General features: G+C 42.2%; 1 protein-coding gene across 1 annotated transcript in view; it reads left to right on the plus strand.

Annotated features, from left to right (window-relative positions):
* Positions 1-22,705, plus strand: part of LOC135541153 (chemokine-like protein TAFA-2) — a 190,612-nt gene that overhangs the window by 72,782 nt on the left and 95,125 nt on the right. Inside the window, exon 2 of the mRNA XM_064967267.1 lies at positions 14,555-14,667. Coding sequence (XP_064823339.1) covers positions 14,556-14,667 — 112 coding nt within the window. The 5' untranslated portion in view covers position 14,555. The remainder of the gene's footprint in view (positions 1-14,554; positions 14,668-22,705) is intronic.

Here is a 22,705-nt window from a genome sequence, read left to right on the forward strand (position 1 = left end):
GTAGACATTTAGGTGCTAGAGCATATTGTTGTGTTAGGGTCTGGGAGTCCTGGCCTCCATCCCAATCAGGTGGTCTAAGGAGGCACTCACACAGCTGCTGCCAAAGGGTCACTAATGAGGTCTTTTATGTTGTTTTTGGACTGTGCAGCCTTCGTATTTATGAGTTTACGCTAATTTGCACTCACAGAAACACCGAAGAGGTGCTCAGCAGTATTTAAAGGTTTATTATTAGAAAGTCTACTTTTTGTCTCTGAAACCTGTTGTGTGTCACAAGCATCATGAGTGTTTATGACCCGTAGGCCCATGGTGACTCACAAAGAGCAATGCCTTAGGGTGTCACCATAGCACAGATCAGTAAGAGCCATGCCTTAGGGTGTCACCATAGCACAGATCACTAAGAGCCATGCCTTAGTATGTCAACAGAGCGCAGATCACTAAGAGCCATGCTTTAGGGTGTCACCATAGCACAGATTTTGAGACCATAATCCGGGACCTAAGAAAAACTGTATGACCGAAATGAAAAGGTGTAAGAATACACTCCATAACTAATTTAAGCAAAGTTGCCTCTGGACGGTACTATGGCGGTACTATGGCCATTTTAGCAATGTCCAGACTACGGTGGTTCTTCCTTTAACTTGTTATGGCTGCAATCCCAATACCGGGATCGACATGACAACTACCAGTGAAAATAGAGGGCGCCAAATTCAAACCACAGAAATCTCATAATTACAATTCCTAAAACATACATGTGTCTTATATCATTTTAAAGGCAATCTTGTTGTTAATCCCACCAAAGTGTCAGACTTCAAATAGGCTTTTAGCACTACAAACGATTATGTTAGGTCTCCACCAAACCACAATAAGCACAGCCATTTTCCAGGGAAATATAGCATTCACAAAAAGCAAAAATAAAGATCAAATTAATCACTAAACTTGAATTATCATTATCAGATGACACTCATAGGACTTCATATTACACAATACATGCATGTGTTGTTTGATAAAGTTCATATTTATATCAAAAAGTCTGAGTTTACATTGGCTATTTAGATTCACTAGTTCCAAAAACATCAAGTGATTTTGCATAGCCACATCGTTTCAACAGAAATACTCATCATAAATGTAGATGATAGATACACCTCTCCTTAATGCAACCGCTGTGTCAGATTTCAAAAAATGTTTCCGGAAAAAGCAACACATGCAATAATCTGAGACGGCGCTCAGAACAGAAGCCAAATTAGCCGCCATGTTGGAGTCATCAGAAACCAGAAAATATAAGATAAATGCAGTCCTATGAATCCCAGGTCCACAATAAATGCTTGATTTGTTCGAAAATGTCCGTTATTTATGTCCAATTAGCTACTTTGGTTAGCACGTTTGGTAAACAATTCCAAAGTCACAAAGCGCGTCCACTATAATGTGACGAAATGTCCAAAAGTTCCATAACAGTCAGTAGAAACATGTCAAACGATGTACTGAATCAATATTTAGAATGTTGTTTACATACATCTTGAATAACGTTCCAACCGAAGAATTAGAATGACTTCAAATGAGCGGTGGAACGCAGGTGCTTCCCCTGTGAAAGCGCATAGTGAATGCATGGTCAACTCGTGGCAGTGTTGACTATTTCCTGCATCTTTCGACCCCCCTTCACATTAGAGTCATCAGACAAAGTTCTATTGACTGTTGACATCTAGTGGAAGGCGTAGGAAGTGAAAACTCATCCATATCTCGCTGTAATTTCAATGAGAGCTTGGTTGAAGATCTGCCACCCCCTGCTATGCCTGCAATGTGAGTTATGTTATACTCACAGACATAATTCAAACAGTTTTAGAAACTTCACAGTGTTTTCTATCCAATACTAATAATAATATGCATATATTAGCTGGCCTTTTACAATGGGCACCTTTTCATCCAAGCTACTCAATACTGCCCCTGCAGCCATAAAAAGTTCAAAGTTGTGTCAAACAGCAGCACAGCTTGTGCTGCGGAATGGAATGGCATGTTGGAGTACGTGACGTCATAGTATTTTACTGTCAGCCATTGTTGCCATTAATACTAGTTAGTGGTAGTTTGACCACCAGAGGGCATATTTGAGAAGTTAAGTTATTGAAATGTCATGGAGCTGTAGAGTCATGTTTACTGTAGCTGTTTTAGAGTAACTTACTTATTGGCATGCAGGTCCTACTTCAATATACAGTATATCAATCAGTCATTCATTTGTGCATGTCATCACACAGCATACAAGTCATCCATGTCTTTAAATACAGTCAAGCATTTGAGTTATAAAACCAAAAAAACAAAGGGAGGTTTGAATAAAACTGCAACATGTTTGCTAAAGCGATTGAATTCACAAATGCTTTTGACTGTTTTTCATATTGGCTGTCCTAGAGATTTTAGAACCTTTTTTTGTTTGAACAGACTATGGGATTGATTATAATTTGTTTGTCAATTATTATTGTATTTGTTGTGCTGTTTATACTATTGGAAATTAAACTTAATTAAATTGATTAATATTATGGTGTTTCTATTCCAAGAAAAACAAAAATGCATTTTACAATAGCCTATGTAGGCCTCATGGTTTCCGTTAGGAAAATGTGGCGCTGTACAACGTGACCGGTCAGGTGCAGGCCTAGGCAACTAAGCAACTGCGAGCGAAGAGCTCGAATCCTAACATTTCCACACCCGAGTTGTGGGCTAACCAATACCCAAATGGAGATTCCGTGAAAACTTTAATCTGATATATTTATCAAGACCAGTTCCCATGCTTGTCTCATAGCAGCACGAAACGGTGCTGAAATAGTTGGCCACAGGCTATTGCTAATTAAATCTTATTATAACAATTGGATGACTTTGGCTGTTTCAATAAGCAACAATTTGTTGCCTTCAATTGCATTAGCCTACTTTATACCAATATTTATGTCATTCAGTGATATTTATTCCCATAGTAATTCGTTATGGATCCACCCAAATGTGGTTAGAAAACAGTGCATGTGGAATGCTATGCAAAGAGATGGGTGAATTGACATGCCTCGCAAACAGCCAGGTTAATACATTTAAAGTCACTAAACTCTGCAAGAGTCTATTGTCCTGCTGATAGCCCATTAAGGGTGGATGGCTTATTTTGTATTCCAATTTATTGGAAAGGCTGCTAAACCACTTTCACTCCATATTCTGCCTGACTCGCTACCAATTCCACCAGATTATTCTTTCTCAAATCAAATCAAATCAAATTCTAATTCTATTGTTGTTATCTATTCGGTAACATCCCACAAGTAAATATAATATATAAAACGCCTACAATAAATAGCTCAGGTCTTAAAAATATGTAAAACCTTTTTTATTTATTTAATATATTTTTTTATTAGCGGAGGCCTTATGGCTTCGCCATCAACAAGTTATTTTAGCAGATATCACTCGCGTATGTTCAGTCAACACATATATTTTAAGAATATAATGGAATATAACAGACCATTTTCATTTCTCTTAGAATAAAAACCTTACAGTATAAGAACAGTTTTAGTAAGTAATAAGTTATGGTCCAGTTACAGTTTCATCTGACAAAGTAGAAATAAAAATACAGTATATATATTTTATGTGCATGTGGGACAGAGGAAGTGTAATGCTCAATGAGTGAATGGGTGTGGAGTCAGGCGCAGAGAGCAAAGGATGCGGGAAAAAACACGCTTTAATGTCCAAAATCAAAAGAACAAAATAGTATTACCCAACACAGGCGTAACTATTAAAACAAATAGTACCCTTAGGTAAAATACCAGGACAGCGAGAAAACCCAACAAAACACTAACACCTCTCACAAATACAGAAGAACAAGCCTGCACAAACAGAAGCGGGCTAAACAAACTTAAATAACACCACCCTAACAACCAAATAATGAACAGGTGAAACCAATTAGACAAAACCAAACGAACACGGAACAAAGGATCGGTGGCAGCGAGTAGACCGGCGACGACGACCGCCGAGCGCCACCTGAACAAGAAGGGGAGCCACCTTCGGTAATATTCGTGACAGGAAGAGCAATTCTTACACTATTGTTCTAAATTCAATCACTCTCTTCTTCTTCGTCATCATCATCATTCAGTTCATTCAAATTCAATTGTACTACATTTTGTCACTCCTGTTCAACAACTCCAAATCACATTTGCATGTGCTCCAAAGGAATACCTTGAAATAACATGATATGGGTTAATTAAATAATCGAAAGTTGATATACAGTACCAGTCAAAATTCTGGACACACCTACTCATTCCCGGGTTTTTCTTTATTTTGACTATTTTCTACATTGTAGAATAATAGTGAAGACATAAGAACTATGAAATTACACATATTGAATAGTGTTTAACAAATTTTAAAATATATTTAACATTTGAGATTCTTCAAAGTAGCCACCCTTTGCCTTGATGACAGCTTTGCACACTCTTGATAGAGTAAAAACAAAGAAAAATCCTTGAATGAGTAAGTGTGTCCAAACTTTTGTATTTTAGGCATAATGTGAGTTGATGCATTTTTTTGTTAGGACAAATCTGGTCTATGATATTGAGTTAGAAATGTAAGCATCGAATACATTGCATGTTTGCCCTTTTTAGGCCATTAGGCTACACTTTACAATCGGACTCAACTCTGACTCACCGCAGCATCTATCAGTAGTCTAAACTGTGGCACAAATTGGGAGATTTTTCACACCTAGCCAAGCAATTAGACTATCTTTTGTAAATGAATGGAGGTGTGAATGTTTGTCAGTCTCTCTCCTATCTCACTAGAGTCCTGCATCAGGCAACAACAAAAAAAATCAGCTGGCGAGTGGTCCCGGAGTTTAGAGATGGCGCAATTATGCTTAACATGTGGACTGACCATTTTCAAAAAATAGGGGACTTTACAGCCCAAGACAGAAGACAAGAGTGGACGTTATACCCTCCATGGAATGGGAAAGTGCAGCTAAAAACTGCAGATTACTTAAGGCCAGCTATTGTGAAAGAATACTTGTGGATCTTGTTGATTTCCTCTATCGCTTCAAGAGGCCCATTGTCCCCCTGGTAATTGTGTGATACCAAAGGATAAAGCGTCACCTTCAGATTGATGTGTGGTCTGCTACCAGTCACGGTGGATGACATCCTTTTCCAGCACAGCAATTTGAAGAAATCCAGTGATGAATGGACTGTTTTTTAAGTTATTGTTGTAGTATATTTATTTGTTGTCTAATATTTAGAAGGCTCTTTAAAGCGATTTGAGATGTCAATGTGCCGCATTGCATTGTAGAAAAAAAACGAGGTTCTTAATTCATGGCATGGTTTCTTTTTTAGACAAATGTTGAATAGACATGCAGACAAATTAATGAATGCAGGAAAAGAGGAATAATAGCCTACTGTCTGTAGTCATAAAAACAATTAGGATGAATAAATTGAAATTATTTTGTTGGGTAACAGATTGGCTCTTGGAACTCATTAAGAGGTGGCTTCTATCTTCAATATAAGCATTCATTGAGAAGGGTAAACCCATAGGTCTTAGGTCTGCAGTAAATTACATTTGATTACCAGGTTCGTTTTTCATTAAGTTAACATAATCCAAGCCTTCTGGGAATGTTGTAAAGTCCAAAAGATATGGGTGGAGTTAGAAATTTGGCTGTCAGAAGTATTACAATGGAAATTAACTTTTAATCCGTCGGTCTGCATATTTCAAGATATGGCATTAAGGGTGCAGTGAGATACCCTAAAGGGTTTGACGATACTTTTCTTGTCAATCATCTTGAACAAAAAATTATACTTAAAAACAGAAATTCAACCAATTTCAGCCTTTATATGTTTTATTGTCCAAATGTTGAAAGTACACGTAGGCGGCGGCGAGAAACAAAATGGTGGAGTTTGAGGCCATGTGTCGAAGAGTGATGCGGGCGCTGGAGATGGGGTTGTGAGCTGGTGGGTCTGGGCAGGTATGACGTAGTAGTCGTTTGTATGTGTATGTTTTTTAATGTCTCCAAAAGACAGAATCTTGCAAAATAATGTAATAAGGAAAAATGACAAGCTTGCAACATGCATCTGACTTTTCATTTTGAGTAGGATTTATTTAGTTTCCATTCTTTATTGTAACCACAAGGTCACAAATAATTGAACACACACAACATGAGCAGATTAACTTGGTCAAAACATTTCTTTATTAGAAACTATCAGAAAGAATGTTGGTACTTATTTATTTTGATCCAAAGCCATGAATGAGTGAGTCACAGCTTTATACTGACAAATATAGCTTTATGCTGCGAAATAGCCTACTAAATAGGCCAAGCCTAAACAAATATATTAAATGGCCTAAATAAAAAAGTACATTTCATAAATAAATGAAGAAGCTCAGGTCTTGGAAATGTGGGCAACCCTTTCAATCCCTATCCTCACTGAACTCTTTCATTCAGTTTCTTCTTCTTCACATCAGCAAATAAGGACTCCGTATTTCAGAAACTATGTTTATATAGAGGGGCTTTCACTCCATCACACTGTGGTAAATAAAGCCAGTTTGTTATTTAGAATTATTTATTTCTGTTTTTAGAGGGAGATAAACTAAAAGCCCACTTTGCCTATTTTTTTCAAAAATCATCAGTCCACATGTCAAGTGTAATTGTGCCATTGTATTTAAGTTCTCTCTCAACTCTGGGACCGCCCGCCAGCTAATTTTGTTTTTCCCTGATGCAGGACTCTATTGTCAGAGAAGAGAAACTCTCGGACTGAAACATTCACACCACCATTAATTTACGAAAAGACACTCAATTTATGCCAGAGATTAGACTACCGATAGATCAGCATTCTAACACCCCCTTATGATAGTGTGGTGTAATGACAGAATTAAGCAATTTACCACAATCTGCCACCATCTACCACAAATGGTTACAGCATAAGTTTGAAACTTTTAATTGAGGAACCACTGTATGTCCTGTGGTGTGAAGCACTGCATGAAGCTATGAAAATAAGAACAAACTCATTTCAATTTCAAGCTGAGCTTTTATGTTCTGCTCTACGTGAAAAGGCGGCACTTGTTTCCACCACACTGACTTGTATGGCATCTCTGTTCTCTCCTTTGGTCTTATCACATGGACATAGATTTACTCTGAGGATGTTATGTCAGTTTGAAAAGTTTTGGGAGAAGCTTGAATGCTTTCAAGTTTAAATTGACCTATTTAAGATTCAATGTCGGGCTTCAGTGTGGGATTTTGTAAAAAAGTGCTTGCTAAAGGAAAAGGAGCATCAAGATCTGTCATTCCTCTGAGCGAGATGAAAGGTTATCTCATGCAACATTTAATTTGGAGAAGGCATTGTGGTCAGCAGAACTAATATCCTCCTGTTGCTTTGTAATTGCCAGCTTGGTTTGGCACTGAAACCAGTGGGGTTCCATCACGTTCCACATCAAGTGCCTCAGAGTTAGACGATTATGCCAGTCAATTATTCAGGATCATTGAAGGGGAGATGTAAGAGACAGGTCCATGCTGTAGGAGGGTGGTGCTTGGTATGGCTGGTTCATCCCCATAGTCAGTCACATTCTATGCCCTCAGTTTCCTGGGCACTCGGGTGTATTGGAGTTTAATCATATAGTGTGAGCATCACAGTTTATTGTGTTTATTCTAGAGTGACTTATATTGCTTTAAATCAGCAGCATAATTTTCTGCTTCAGCAGACACATTGTTGGATGAAATGTGGAAATAAAGCCCGAAGATCCACTTAGCATGACTTTGATCTTGTTACAGCTTAGGCCCAGCTCATGCATTCAATTTATGTCTGATTCTCTTCACGGATTTGAATATTCATTTAAGGGGAATGGACCCACAGTGAAAAATGTCATTTGATGTGTGAGTCTACAGTATATCAAAAGTGACAACTGCTTTAAAACAACCCCCCCCCCCCCCCATAAACAACCAACGAGCAAAGCTTATTAGGGAGCCTATTCCTCTAAAATGTAAATTACTCTGCAATATATCCGCAAAATATTGAGTCCATCTTGAGTCAATGTAACTGAGAGTAAGCTAGTTAGCATGCCGTTCTATGGAGTTGATTCTTTCTTCAAAATATTAGAAAAAACATGGCCAGAATATAAGCAGGTAAAACAGAAAAAATACATCATTTTTCACGATGACATCAAGGCGTCTGGGAAAAAAGTAATGTTTGCTAGTGTAGAAATAATCTTCTTACAGCAAATATACAACCTGCCGATATGATATATGTTGCAATTCTCACAATTCTATATGTATTGCGATTCGATATTGTGATTTTATTGCGATTCGGTGTTCCAAACACATTGCTCACCATATGTTGGCTGCATAGGAACAAAAGATTGCCATGAGAAAAACAAGTTTTGGAAAGTCATGGAACAGTCATGGAAATAAATTGCTGAAAACAAATTGCTTCCCTATTTAAAAAGAGAAAAAGGCTGGAGAACAAGCTATGAAAGAAATAAATGTAGTTTTGATACCGGTACAGCCAACTAGCGCAAAAAAAAATATAGCAATATTGTCAAAACGATACGATATTATGTATTGTGAAAAATAATATCCTGATATGCAACTGTATTAATTTTTCCCCTCATCACTAATGTCAGTGTGTGTGTGTGTGTGTGTGCGTGTGTGTGTGTGTGTGTGTGTGTGTGTGTGTGTGTGTGTGTGTGTGTGTGTGTGTGTGTGTGTGTGTGTGTGTGTGTGTGTGTGTGTGTGTGTGTGTGTGTGTGTGTGTGTGTGTGTGTGTGTGTGTGTGTGTGTGTGTGTGTGTGTGTGTGTGTGTGTGTGGGCCATATGAACCCAGAGTGTAGCCAAGCGTTGTTCAGAAAATCTATGGCAGGCAGTGGAGCGCCAGTATTATTGAGATGACCTCTGCCTTACCATACACCGGAGGGAATGTTTTCAAACGGGTCAGCCTGCCCAATGTTAGCTCCGGTAACAGGGCCAACAGGGCTTTGTCAGCCTCTGCCTGTACTGTAACTAATGTTGCAGACGCCGAGACCCCAGTGGGGAGTAAACTCTGAGATTCTACCACATTTCTCTACCCTGGTTTGCTGAATTCTGTTGGGGCTTTTTTCTAACTTCTAACCCCAATTTGGTTCTCAACATTAGACAAGATAAAGGTCGCAAGTCGCTCTAAGTGTGTTTGTTGTGGGTTACTGAACCAGAAGCAAGTATGCAAATCAGGTGGTGTTTAGACAGGAGACAGGAGAGCGGGGGAGAGAGCGAGAGGGGAGAAAGGGGGGGGGGGGGTAGGAGAAGGAGGAGGGGAGTAGAAAGAGGGGGAGAGGGAAAGTCTGTGTCTATGAAGGGGAGGGCAATTTGTTAAGCAGATCTCTTGAAACCATTGTTAAATAGTGCAAACTAATAGCTCTTAGAATTCTGTCGCTGTTGCCCTGGAAGCACAATGGTGCTAGTTCTAATTGATTGGTTCCGAAACAGAAACATGGGAGCATGGCAGGCAAAGCTGCCTCTAGCCTTTGAGGGCCCAAAGTGAGATTTGTATTTTAGGGGATTTTAGTTGCCTCCCTCTCAGAGAGAACGTTTAGCAGTTTTACATCTACTTTCCTGAAATTGCACCATTGTGTATTCTACACTTCTAACTTACAACAGTAAATTGCAACCCCGACTGCGAATAGTCTGTGTTTAGGCACTGATGGCAGGTGTCCTACGCTAATCACACTAGCACTGGGTGGGTGCCTTGCACTCACAAGCCTCACCCCCAAAATATGTAACAAGCTTCCCCATTATGTTCTTTACTGGTTGTAACCTTCACTTTTATACAAGATGAGTCAAGGGTGGATACATCATCTTTTATTCATAATTTCAAATCAATCTCAAATAAGTCTACGTCTGTTCATAAAATCATTGAAATTCCTATCTCTGTGAGTTACGCTTTGGGTTCTTAAGTCTTGGGCTCTTACCTAAGTAGGGTAATACCATGAATAGAAATCCACTCTGCTCTCCATTCCGCTGCCAATCTAGCCATATGCTCGAATGTTAATTGCATTTGAGTTCCAGAATGTTGGTGTTTTGTTTCCCTGATTGCATGCCACACCTTGCTTGAAGGGATACTGCAAACATATGTCAATGACTGGAAGTCTACAGGCACAATAGTATACTTCCAGTCATCATGCTAACTCTAGTTAGCATTATTAACTCTAACTTCCTTCATACTTACTGCACGCAGATACATAGAAATGGTATCAATGAGTTCATCTGACTCTGGGTTCTGGCTTAATTGCCAGAATCTCACAGTATCCATTAAAATAGTGTTGCATGGTATACCAAATTATTTATTTTTTTACATTCTGTACTGTCAAATGTGTCTCACATAATTGAGAGGATCAAGTCAGTATCAGCGCAGCCCCTTTATAGCGTGAAGAGCAAAGTGACTGCTCCACTTACTCATTCATTGCTTGAGCTGTCTGGGCTGCATTAGCTCACCAGAAATGTGAAACCAGTAGCTTTGAGCTTTAACTGTAGGCTAACTTTCCTTGCTAGCTTACAGTTGAATTCACAACCCAAGTACCCATAATGCAAAATATGCTGAATTAAAAACTGACTGTCACCTAAAACGTTATTAATCCACTTAATCTCCCTCGCCACCAAAAACAAATTCCCTTTTTCATCTTCCTTTGCCTACCGTCTGGTTTCCACAGCCACAAAGGCAGATTCCACAGCCACATTCTGCCTTGCAAATGATGCCATTCATTTCTTAAAGAGACAGCGCACATTTTTTGAGAAAAAAAAGAGGTTACTTCTTCTCTGCAAATGTTGTTAAATCAGTACAATAAAATAATATGTTTTCTTTTATGTTTTCTTTACAGTTGTCAATGAAATAAGTTCTAAATATCAGGGATTGTTTGTCATCTGTAGCCCCATGAAATCAGATAAAACGAGCTCTGTGACTTTGGCTAATATGCCTTATTTTTTTGTGGTATTGTTTTGGTAACGTTTTTGTATTGATTATTGTAAAGGTATCAGGTATTGTGATACTAAATCTGGTATCAGTATCGCAGTCAAAATTCTGGTTTGTGACAACACTACCTTTAACTATTCCCAAATAATCTGAGATTGAGTCAGTGTTGAGTAAAATAGAGGGCTGGCACTCCTTCATGCCAAGTGGTATTGAGAGTGACCATGTGCCACCATTGGAAAGTACAGTACATGCAAATGGTATACTCACCTGTGCTACCTTTGATCTGAGTCTGGGGTTTGCCATAGGGTTCAGTATGGTGTAGTGGTCTTTAGGTCATCAGACATTGAACCTTGAACCTGAACCATGAAACTCAAAACCACCTCAGGCCTGTATTAGCAGGCCCTCCTGCTCTCCTCTCTGACTTCCTGCCATTCCCCTTTACATCTCATCCCTCTGTGTACTGTAGCAGATATCTGGGTCCAAAGACGTGCAAAACTGGTCCAGGTCCACACTGTACTGAAGCCTAGCCTAGCGTGTCCAGTCAGAGTCCAAAGGGTAGGAGCTCAGCAGAGCAGGGACACACCTCATCCACCATCACCCCATCACACACCTACCATTACACGCAGGAAGGAAGTTTGAGGGGTGGCTGCTTGGTTCAAGGCTGCTAGTGACGTCATCACAGTGGATTCACCCAACCCTTACTAGCTCTCTCTAAGTTGCATCCTGAGCCACCTCTACAGTTTGGCTACAGTATATCCCTTCATGGAGGAATGAAAGGGAGTTTAGGAGCATGAACAGAAATAAATCTGTCCGACATCTTCCCACATGTAGGGGAGTAATCCAAAGAGACTAATTAATGAAGAGAAGTCGGCTAAGCCACTCATCTGAAACCATATCACTCTATATAAATCAGGTAGAGAGTGCAACTCTAACCTACATTGCTGACTCACTCTGTGTTCCAATATTTTGGAGTGTTTGAGGCCTGTTGCCATGTTCAAAGTCTTATCAATGCTAGGATCATTTTTCTTACAGAGGTTCAAGTAGCGTTTCACTTTGTATCTAATTTGTTTTGTCAACTTGCCTTCAAAACAAACTTTATAAGGGGATTCAATGTTGATATGTAGGTTTGGTAGAGACACCGTACAGTATGTTTTTATCTACAGTATATGGTATGAAAAATGTATTGAAATTCCTTGTTGTGGTTTAATTTTTAGTAAATGAGAGCTGCTATGCATAATTTATTGCCTTCGGGAGACACAACGCATTGAGGGGATTCATTTGTGAATAACATCTGATTTCTGTGCAATGTGATTACAGAAAACATTTCATGATCAACCTTGATGAATATGATTCAATGAAACCGGGTTTGGTGTGTGCTTTATTATGCCCAGATTGTTATTTTTCTCTATCTAATCTATTAGAAGGATGCTTGTTTATCTAGTTTGTGTTGGAGAGACATGGCTTGGCTTGGCTCGGGGGCATGACAAGTGGCACAAAGCCAGTTGCATCACACATAAAAAAAATATCCTCAACGACAACAATGATTTATTTTGCCCTCCAACTCGAACACATCGGCCTTGTCCACCCAGTTGCAGGCATCGGTTGTTAGCTAAAAAACCCCAGCCCTGTTGGTACATCTTTATGCTGCATCTTTAAGCCTTGGAGATGTAGTGTGTCTGTGTATTATATTACTACGTATAGCATGCAGAACAACCATCCCTCAGCTTTGCTCAACTGGTCTGTTGATGTAGTGTGCCAAATCTGAATGTGCGTTTCCCAACTCCTCCACAATTTGCATGTATAGCCATGCATGCCACATGCGAGGAACTCGTGAATGGTATGACAACAATAGTCAGAGTTGGCAAAAGCACATACAGATCTGGGACCACCAGTTACCAGGCTATAGGTCCCCCTGTTCAGCTGGTTTCCCATTCCTCTCCAAACCATTCTGATACGCCACCTGGTGTTCATCATCTCTATCAGGGGCGATAATTGTCCTGTTTACCAAGTCCCTTCAGCCAACTGAACACAGTGGTCTGTTTAGGTAGTTTAAGGTGGTACCCAGACCTGGGTTCAAATAGTATTTGTTTTATCTTAAATTATTGCTGTGCTTGATTGCCTGGTTCAATGGAACCAATGAAATTGTCTCGAAAGTGTAAAACCTGCCCATATGGCACTCCAGGCAGGGTTAATTTTTTACATTTTACCTTTATTTAACTAGGCAAGTCAGTTAGGAAAAAAATATTATTTTCAATGATGGCCTTGGAAAAGTGGGTTAACTGCCTCGTTCAGGGATAGAAAAACAGATTTTTACTATTTCAGCTCAGGGATTTGATCTTGCAACCTTCTGGGTAAAAGTCCAACACTCTATCCACTAGGCTACCTGCCTAATAAAACATCCATAGAAAGAAAACAAATACTATCTGAATCCAGGTCTGATTGCACTTGACCCTGTCCATCAAACCAGCATCCTCTACATACTGTAGAGAAAACTATCCTTTAGATGCCACCCAGCTCTATTGTGGTAGATGTCTCCCTCTCTACTCCCTTCACGAGCCACTGCCAAATAAACAAGAGTTAAGCTCTTAGCATGAAACCAATCTTTTCTCTAATTTGAGTGGATACACTTGCAATGAGAAGAAAGGATGCCTGTGATATGCGACTGTGTTTCCTGTGAGAGGAACAGGCTCTGTTGGCAATAAGATGAGCCGCTGATTGCATTGTGTGTTCTCCTCTCAAAGGGCATCTTACACAGCCACAATGTATTACTGGACAACAGACCCTGAACACTACATGAAGATTACTGAGCTGGGAAACACTAGCCAAGACAGACCACCCAAACACTATTACTCATGCACCTCCCTCCCAGGTAGGGAGAGCAGAGAGAGAGAGAGAGGAAACGAGGGAATAAGGGAAAGACAGACATCATTTATAAAAAGGGAAAGAGGAAATGGGGGAATAAGGCATAGTCTGACGTCATTTGTTCTATTTATAGATATTCTAGTTTAGAGAAGTACACAGTACAATAGTTTGTGGTGGGTTTGCGGTTGCTGCAGTGTTACTGTAGCTATGTGTTTAAGGGAATAACAACAACACATCATTTGAGGGAAAATTACAAGCACCCATCTACTGTATGTTTACACATGTATACAAAAAAAGGTATTTAGCTAAATCAGTTCGCACAGAATCAACATGGATATGTTTATTTATCTCTGTGAAAAAGCTATGGGAAACATGCATCCTCACAGTTGATCAAACACCAACAGGCGTCATGGTGTGGGAAGGAAAGCACTGCAGCGTTCAATGCATATGTTACCACAAGCTCATGTATAATTCTGTTTTTTGGGAAGGAAGCCACACTGTACTGTATCTGCAGGATGAGACACCCTGCTGTGGTTGATACCCAACAGCATAAGTGGGCCACCGCCTAAAGCCAGTTCCTTTCTCCAGATTGTGATTTTGTGAGTTGTACCGTCCATCTTTTGTCTCTGTGCAGGGCAAAGCTAGCCTCGCGAATTTGTATTGGACTTGTACTGTATGTAGTTTGTCGAGTCTTTTCACTACGTCATGCCTGTATGTGACTCCAAAAATGTCCTAATGACTGATGTAAGTTACTGATCAAGTTTTCCCCCAACCTGTCTTTTCAGTATGCGGGAGAGAGACCTACGGAGAGTGTGCAAAAGGGGGCTGCTGCTGGCCGTCTGTGTGGTGTCTCTCTGGGGACAGCTGACCCTTGCATCGTCACACAGAAGTCACATAGGTATGTCCAGACAATTAAATAGGGTAGATGTGTATCTCTATGGGTAGGTTGCACACGCCATCATCATAATGATAATGATTGTCAGCAAATTGTGTAATAACATAATACATTTATGTAATAATGTGAACCATTAAACTATTCAAATGTAAATGCAGAGTACTTATTATGTCAAAACAAGTTATTACAGAATACACAATACTTAACGTAAAGTGTTTCCTAATCAGTATAATGGATTTGATTTACATTGCTTTACATCCACCAGGTGCTCAAAGCACTTGACATTTTATGGGGAAGAAACTTCATCCACTAAGAGTAGCATCCACCTTTGTGATGCCAGGCAGCCATTTTGTCCCAGAAACCACACCACAACACAATGCTATAATATATCAGTGATGAGGTAACACAGTGGACAGGTGACGATGTTCATAATGGTCAGTAGCTAGGATAATGTAGCCTACTTTTAAAGCACTCATAGTGACTGGTTCCAGTTCATCGCTCCAACAGACCTCACTGTAAATACTGCTGTAATTAGTAGACACTCTGTTGTGTGACACCCAGTGGAGGGTGCTCTGGGGTCATTTGTTGATCTGGAGTGTCTTTAGGCTTCGACACTTCGAACAAAAAGCCGAAATAGCAAAACAACAGACATGAACGCAAAAGGTAGACCCTTACAGAAATACCACATGATTTCACGTTAAATTTCCATGTTATACAAATGTGAAAGTATGTGAAATCATGTGTTTTTGGAACATGTGGTTATGTGGATTTTCTATGAAGTGTATTTAACTTTGAATTAGTATTAGGATATTACATTTGAATGTAATATTTTTGAATTTGTAATTCACAAATTAAATCATTGAATACATACATTTAACTTGTATTTCATAACTGAATATTCAAGTTCAATATTTATATATTCAGTTTCAGAATGGTAGATATTGCATTATATCAAGTTTAGCAAACGATCATTTCAAGGTTATCAAAGTTTTGTATATTCAATTTCTCAGATGATTTCAGATTCAGTTTCCTAATTCAGTTCTCTAAATTCAGATTCAAAACCAGAGAAAACATCCTGCTAGAGGAGAACAGATAGACTCAAACACTCACTGTGGTGAACAGAAACATCTGCCGGTTTCTGAAGCCAATGTGGCATGTTGAATTTATTTTCTTCCAATAAATTTGGCTCTAGCATTTGAACCGCTCTGGCTATAAACTATTGACCCCAGTCCTGAAAGCTAAGACTCTCTAGAGCAACGAAGTGCCTTCTGATCCTCTCTAAGATGATCACAGGCTGCGTTAGAAGGGACTGTCACAAAAAAACAACATTTGGCCCCCGTAACAATCTAGTTGAAATGCCCCGTCATAGCCCTTTTAAGGATAACCTTTCCACTCCCTATTTAATCTTGCTCTTGTAACTGACTAGGTTCGAACCAGGTCGCCTGCATGTCACAAGACTGTGTTAGCCCACCTAACTAAAGTCTATAGGGATACGTTCAGGAAGTTAACGTATAGGAAGACATGCTGCATGCTTAACAAGTACCGCTTTAGTTTATACCCAGACTCAAACTCAAGACCTCTGCCACGCAAACAGACATGACCTTCCTCCTGAAGCCTTCCAACCCACCTCTCTATTGGAAAATGCCATCTTCAGTTGCGCAAGGAGCGACACTTCAGGCTGATGAGTGAGTTTCACAGATCCCCATCTGCTACATTCACTCCCTTAACTCACTCCACAGCGACCCCAGCGGTTGAACCAGCGCAACTGTAGATCCGAGTCAGGTGGTACCATTGTAAAGAACGTCACGCTTAGCGAGCACGGCTTCGACTGATTCAACTCGTATGGAGACTCAAACTCTGGACGTCTACCTCAAAAACACACAAAACTGCCCTCCTGAAGCATTACAACATATTGTGCTATTAAAAAAGGCCTTAAATTATGCAAGGTGTGACACTAATACAAGTCTTCAAGATCCAGCAAGGTTACTCACGTGGTTTGGTGATCCATGCTTATGTGATGAGGACCTTGCCTGAAACCTGAAGACGTTTGTTTGTGTTAGACAATTTGGGCTAATTCCAGAAGGGGTGGTTAATTTTTAGCCCAGTGGGGCTGTTTAACTAGTTTTCGTTTTGCACAAATTATAATTATCTGGTTAATAATGGGGGGCCTCGAGGAAAATAATGGGCCAGTGTGGGGGCCTCAAGGAAACATTGGGCCCCAGTCCACCCCTGTGTCATGATCTTGGAAATGAGCGAATCAAGGCCCAGCGTGAGTATAGTTCCACAAAATGTATTTAAGTGAAACTAACAAAACAAAATAACAAAACTTACAAAGACTGTGAGGATGTAGTGCAAAACACACTAACACAAACAATATCCCACAAATGCAGGTGGAGAAAAAGTATAGCTAAATTAGAGGCAACGATTACCAGCTGCCTCTAATTGGCAACCACACAAACCACCAACCTAGAAATCTATAAACTAGATAATCCCCTCAGTCACGCTGTGACCTAAACACCATAGAGAACCGAGGGCTCTCTATGGTCAGGGTGTTACAGTATCCACCCCCAAAGGTGCGGACTCCGGCCGCAAAACCTGATACCAAATGGAGAGGGTAGGGGGATGACTTGTGTCGGTGGCGGCTCTGGTGCGGGTCTTTGCCCCCGCCCAGACCACAGATCCGGCCATGGAGCCGAGTAGAACGCCGTGCCTGGACATCGGCGCAGAGGAGGACCCCGGCCATGGAGCTGGGTTGGACGCCTTGCCCGGACTGGTCCCCGACGCAGAGGAAGGCTCTGGCCTTGGAGTGGGACTGGACGCCTTGCCCAGACTGGGTACTGGCGCAGAGGAAGCCTCTGGCCTTGGAACGGGATTGGACACCGTGCCTGGATTGGGCACCGGCGCAGAGGAAGGTCTTGGAGCTGGACTGGACGCCGTGCCCGACTGGGCCCCGACGCAGAGGAAGGCTCCGGCCTTGGAGCGGGACTGGACGCCGTGCCTGGATTGGGCCCCGACGCAGAGGAAGGCTCCGGCCTTGGAGCGGGACTGGACGCCGTGCCTGGATTGGGCACCGGCGCAGAGGAAGGCTCCCGCCATGGAGCGGGACTGGACGCGGTGTCTGTACTGGACATCGGCGAAGAGGAAGGCTCCTGCCATGCAGCGGGACTGGATGCCTTGCCTGGAAGCTCCAGACCATTGACCATCACTGGAGGAAGCTCTGGACTGTGAACCGTCGCCGGAGGCTCTGGACTGGGAACCGTCGCCGGAAGCTCTGGACTGGGAACCGTCGCCGGGAAGCTCTGGACTGGGAACCGTCGCCGGGAAGCTCTGGACTGGGAACCGTCGCCGGGAAGCTCTGGACTGGGAACCGTCGCCGGGAAGCTCTGGACTGGGAACCGTCGGCGGAAGCGCTGGACTGTGAACCGTCGCCGGAAGCGCTGGACTGTGAACCGTCGCCGGAAGCTCTGGACTGGGAACCGTCGCCGGAAGCTCTGGACTGTGAACCGTCGCCGGAAGCTCTGGACTGTGAATGCGCACTGGAGGCCCAGTGCGTGGAGCCGGTACAGGTGGTACCAGACTGGTTACACGCACTTCAGGGCAAGTGCGAGGAGCAGGCACAGGACGTACCGGACTGGGGTGGCGCACTAGAGGCATGATGTGTGGAGCCGGAGCAGGTGGCACTGAACTGGTGACACGCACTGAAGGCCTTGTGCGTGGAGCCGGCACAGGTGGTACCGGACTGCGGAGGCGCACTGAAGGCCTAGTGCGTGGAGCCGGCACAGGTCGTACCGGACTGGGAAGGCGCACTGGAGGCCGGATGCGTGAAACCGGTGCAGATGGCACCAGACTGGTGCTATGTTCTTCAGCACGCCTGTACGGCAGCATTCTCATCGCTACCAGCTCTCTCCGGAATCTTGCATCAAATTCCTCCTCCAACTGCCAAACAGGCTCTGGCACTCTCCGCTGCTCGACCGCCAGCTCCATGTGCCCCCCCCCCCCAAAATCTTGGGGTTTCTGTGGCCGTGGTCCCGGTGTCGTCGCTGTCCTTCCATGCTCCTTGGTGACTCCCGCCAAGGAAGGGTCTCGTGTCCTCTCATGTCCTCCCAAGTCCAAAACTTCCTTACCTCATGTTCATGCTGCTTGGTCCTTTGTTGGTGGGATATTCTGTCACGATTTTGGAAATGAGCGGACCAAGGCGCAGAGTGAATTGAGTTCCACATCTTTAATTACAAAGTGAAACTAGAAACAAAATAACAAAACCTACAAAGACCGTGACAACATAGTGCTCAAACACACTAACACAAACAATATCCCACAAATGCAGGTGGGGAAAAAGCCTACCTAAATATGATCCCCAATTAGAGTCAATGATTACCAGCTGCCTCTAATTGGGAACCATACAAACCATCAACCTAGAAATCTATAAACTAGATAACCGCCCAGTCACCCTCTGACCTAAACACCATAGAGAACCGAGGGCTCACTATGATCAGGGCGTGACACCCTGGTTTCAAGTCTTCTGCAAGGGTAGTTTTCTTTTTTTGCACACTTTGTACATAATAATAAAATGCAGTATAAAACATAGCTCTTTATTAGCTTGCTATAACGGGCATGTTCAAGTGTCTCTGGCCATGGCCAACTGCAATGACCTCATGACCGGGGTGGTCTTAATCAAAGCGCAGTATGACGGTAGAATGCAACCAATTACAATTCAGTATGTTGACACATGAATATTACATCCCCCTTCTTTAAAAAAAATACAAATGTTCTACATATTTTAATATAAGTGTACATATAAGTGTTTCATTTCACAGCTCTAGGCTTCACCTTTCTTCCTGACCTTGTGTGGTATGAAGCTGAGCATAATTCTTTGTCAGTCAACAGTTATGGTGTTGCAGGTAAGTATGGTGTGTGCTGTGTTTGTGTGTGTGTAGAGTCCATCACGTTTTCTTTCAGGGAAACAGTTAATCTCATCAGTGTGTTGTTCTTTTGTGTTCAGTAGGTGACTACGATTGCGGCTGTACACCGCGCCTTCTGCGGTGCGAACGTTCAGTGTCAGTTGGATGAATGACGTCTGATGGCTATTAGTAGTTATGCTCCTGGCTTCTAACTGACTCTCCGTCATTCAGTGGTAGTGGTGGTCTAGTTGACCTGACGTAGTATTGCTTTTAGTGTTGTCTCTGCACGTTTTGCATGCCTTTCTTCGTAGCTGACGGCCTCAGGTTGCAGCTGCTGGTTGCTGCTCGGAAGGTTTGAGCGAAGTCTGAGGCTCATCAACAGCTGGGCTGATGATTTGATGTTGTCAATTGGAGTACTCAAGGAGAGTGATGTAGGGGTCTATCGTCTGCTTTTGTTTTGTCCATGAGTGTTTTAGCAATCTGGACAGATTTTTCAGCCTGGCCATTACTTTGAAGGTAATGTGGGCATGTGGTGACATGTGCGAACTCCAATGCTTTTCAGAAGGATTCAAACTCCTTTGATTTGTAACAGGGGCCATTGTCACATATTAAAGACTCTACGATGCAATGCCTGGCAAAGGTTGCTTTCAGCTTGTGGATAACAGCTGCAGATGTGGTGCTGTGAAGCTTGTCAAGTTTGAAGTATCTGCTGTAGTAGTCCACATTTAGGATGTAGTCCTTGTTGTTCCAAGTGAACAGATCGGTTACCATGACCTGCCAGGGTCTGTCTGGGATACAGTGAAGTAACATTGGGACTTTGGTGTTTGAGGGACATCGTTCAAGACAGGTGGGGTATTTACCAACAATGTCCTCTATTTGTATGCACTTTCTGGCCAAAACAAAATGTCCCGTGCTCTCTTTTTTGTACTTTTCCTTGCCCATGTGTACAACATCTCCTTTCTGAGACTGGTTAGAATGATGATTCTCTCCTTTTAAAATTATTCCGTTGATCTGTGATAATGCATCACAATGGTTCCACAACTCAGACACTCAGAGGGCATTTTCTCCTCTCCCAAGCCAACCATCCTGTATGACTTTCTTCAGCTGTGTGAGTTGTGAGTCCTTTTCTGTTTCTGCTCAGATCTCCTTCAGTTTTGTGTCACTAACTGGTAAGTTGCTTTACACAGTGTGCACCTGCATGTCCATGCCTTCACTGAGGCTGCTGTACTTGCAGGCAAGAAACTTCCTGGAGAGTGTGTCTGTGACAGAGATGTCTTTGCCTGGACAGTGAATGATTTTGAAGTTTTATTTTTTATTATTGTATTCTCTGTAGCCTTGGCAGAGTTGCGGCCAGTGGTTTCCTCATGACTGACTCAAGGGGATTCTGGTCAGATTCCTCAATGACTTGTCATCCATAGACATACTGATGGAAACGCTGACATCCGAACAGAATGGTGTACAGCTCCTTTTCAATTTGAGCGTAGTTGATTTCACAGTCAGAGATTTGGAAGCACTAGCCGATGGGCTTTCCTTCTTGCAGTAGCACTGCACCTATTCCATACTTCCACGCATACACTTGGAGTCTGAGCTCTTTGTTGGGGTCGTAGTAGGCAGGAATTGGTCCTGTTTCTCTCGTGATCAAGTCTTCCACATGTCATATTGCTTGTCCCAGAGGAACTGGACTGCTTTAGCAGCTGACATAGGGGTGAGTTGGCATTGGAGAGGCTGGGTGCGAACTTGGCTAAGTGGTTGACCATGCCAAGCACTGTTTCCAGCTCTGCATGGTTCTTTGGTGGCTCCATCTCCTTTATTGCTGAGATTTTCTGTGGATCTGACTTGATTCCATTTACTGTGAGTTGATGTCCGAAGTAGCCAACCTCTGTAGCGCTGACTGTGCTCTTCTCAGGGTTTAGCCAGACTCATCTTTCACAGGACCTTTGCAGCATCGCACTGAGGTTTCTGTTGTGTTCCTCTTTGGTTCGAAAATAGCCAAGGATGTCGTCTACAATTTCCACAACTCCGTCGAGGCCTTTGTACATCTCGTTGATCTTTCGATGAAACTTGTCTTAGGGCTGAGATAATCCCAAAAGGCAGGCAACGAAACCTGTAGAGGCTAAACCCGTGTGTTGAACATTGTGAGCTTAGATGACTCTTCAGTGAGCTTGATAGCCCATTAGTCTGATCTGGCGTCCATGACACTGAAGTAGTGTGCTTCCGCTAGCTTGTGTGTGATGTCATCTAGCGTCGGTAAGGGATAATGTGGGTCAAGACATACTCTGACCCAATCTGTCAGTTCTGTAACCTTGGCGACATTGTCAGATTGCTCCATGTATTCCTGTAAAAACATCAGCAAACTCATTGATGACATTCTTTTTCTGTCTCCACTGGAGCCGTCACTTATAACACTAGCTTGATTAGGTCAATGTCAAAACATGCTTTAAGACCTAGCACTGCAGTGTCAACAATGTAAAAGTCCAACATCATTTCACTTTCCTTGTATTTGGATTTGAAAGTGCATGTGCCTTTTACTGTGAGCTGTTCACCACCATAACTCGTCAGTCTGCGCGAGGTGGGCTGTCGCTCGCACTCAGATGTCAAACTGCGGTACTCATTCAGAGGAATAATGTTTACTTGTGCACCAGTGTCTAGTTTGAACTTTAGCTCTGTGCCTTGTGTTCCTATCTCAATGTCAGCAAAGGCTTGCGCTGTCTCTGATATGACTTTTCTGTGCCACTGAATCAATAAACAGTTCATCCGTATTTGACTATTTGATTGACATTTCAGCTTTACTCACTGTGTGTACTGTTTTCCCATAGTAAGTTCTGCACACTTTTGCAAAGTGATTCAATTTTCCACATTTAGCACACTGTTTGCCTTTAGCTGGGCAATGTTCCTGTTCCCCATGCAGTTTGTATCCACAACATCCACTTGTTCTGGGGTGTTTTGAGACTGTGTCACTCTCTTTTGGAGTTATGTCTCTCTCTCCGTTCTGAAGTGCAATCTCTAGGCTTTGATGTCTGCCTGACTGCTTGCCCGGCTTGTTCAGGTAATGTGCTCGTGTTGCCGCCGAAAATGGTTTTCATCTGAGCCTGTGCTAGCTCGTGAGATCTGGCTATGTCGATAGCTTTGTCCAGCGTTAGCTC

This window comes from Oncorhynchus masou, chromosome 6, assembly GCF_036934945.1.
Source record: "Oncorhynchus masou masou isolate Uvic2021 chromosome 6, UVic_Omas_1.1, whole genome shotgun sequence".
Lineage (NCBI taxonomy): Eukaryota > Metazoa > Chordata > Actinopteri > Salmoniformes > Salmonidae > Oncorhynchus > Oncorhynchus masou.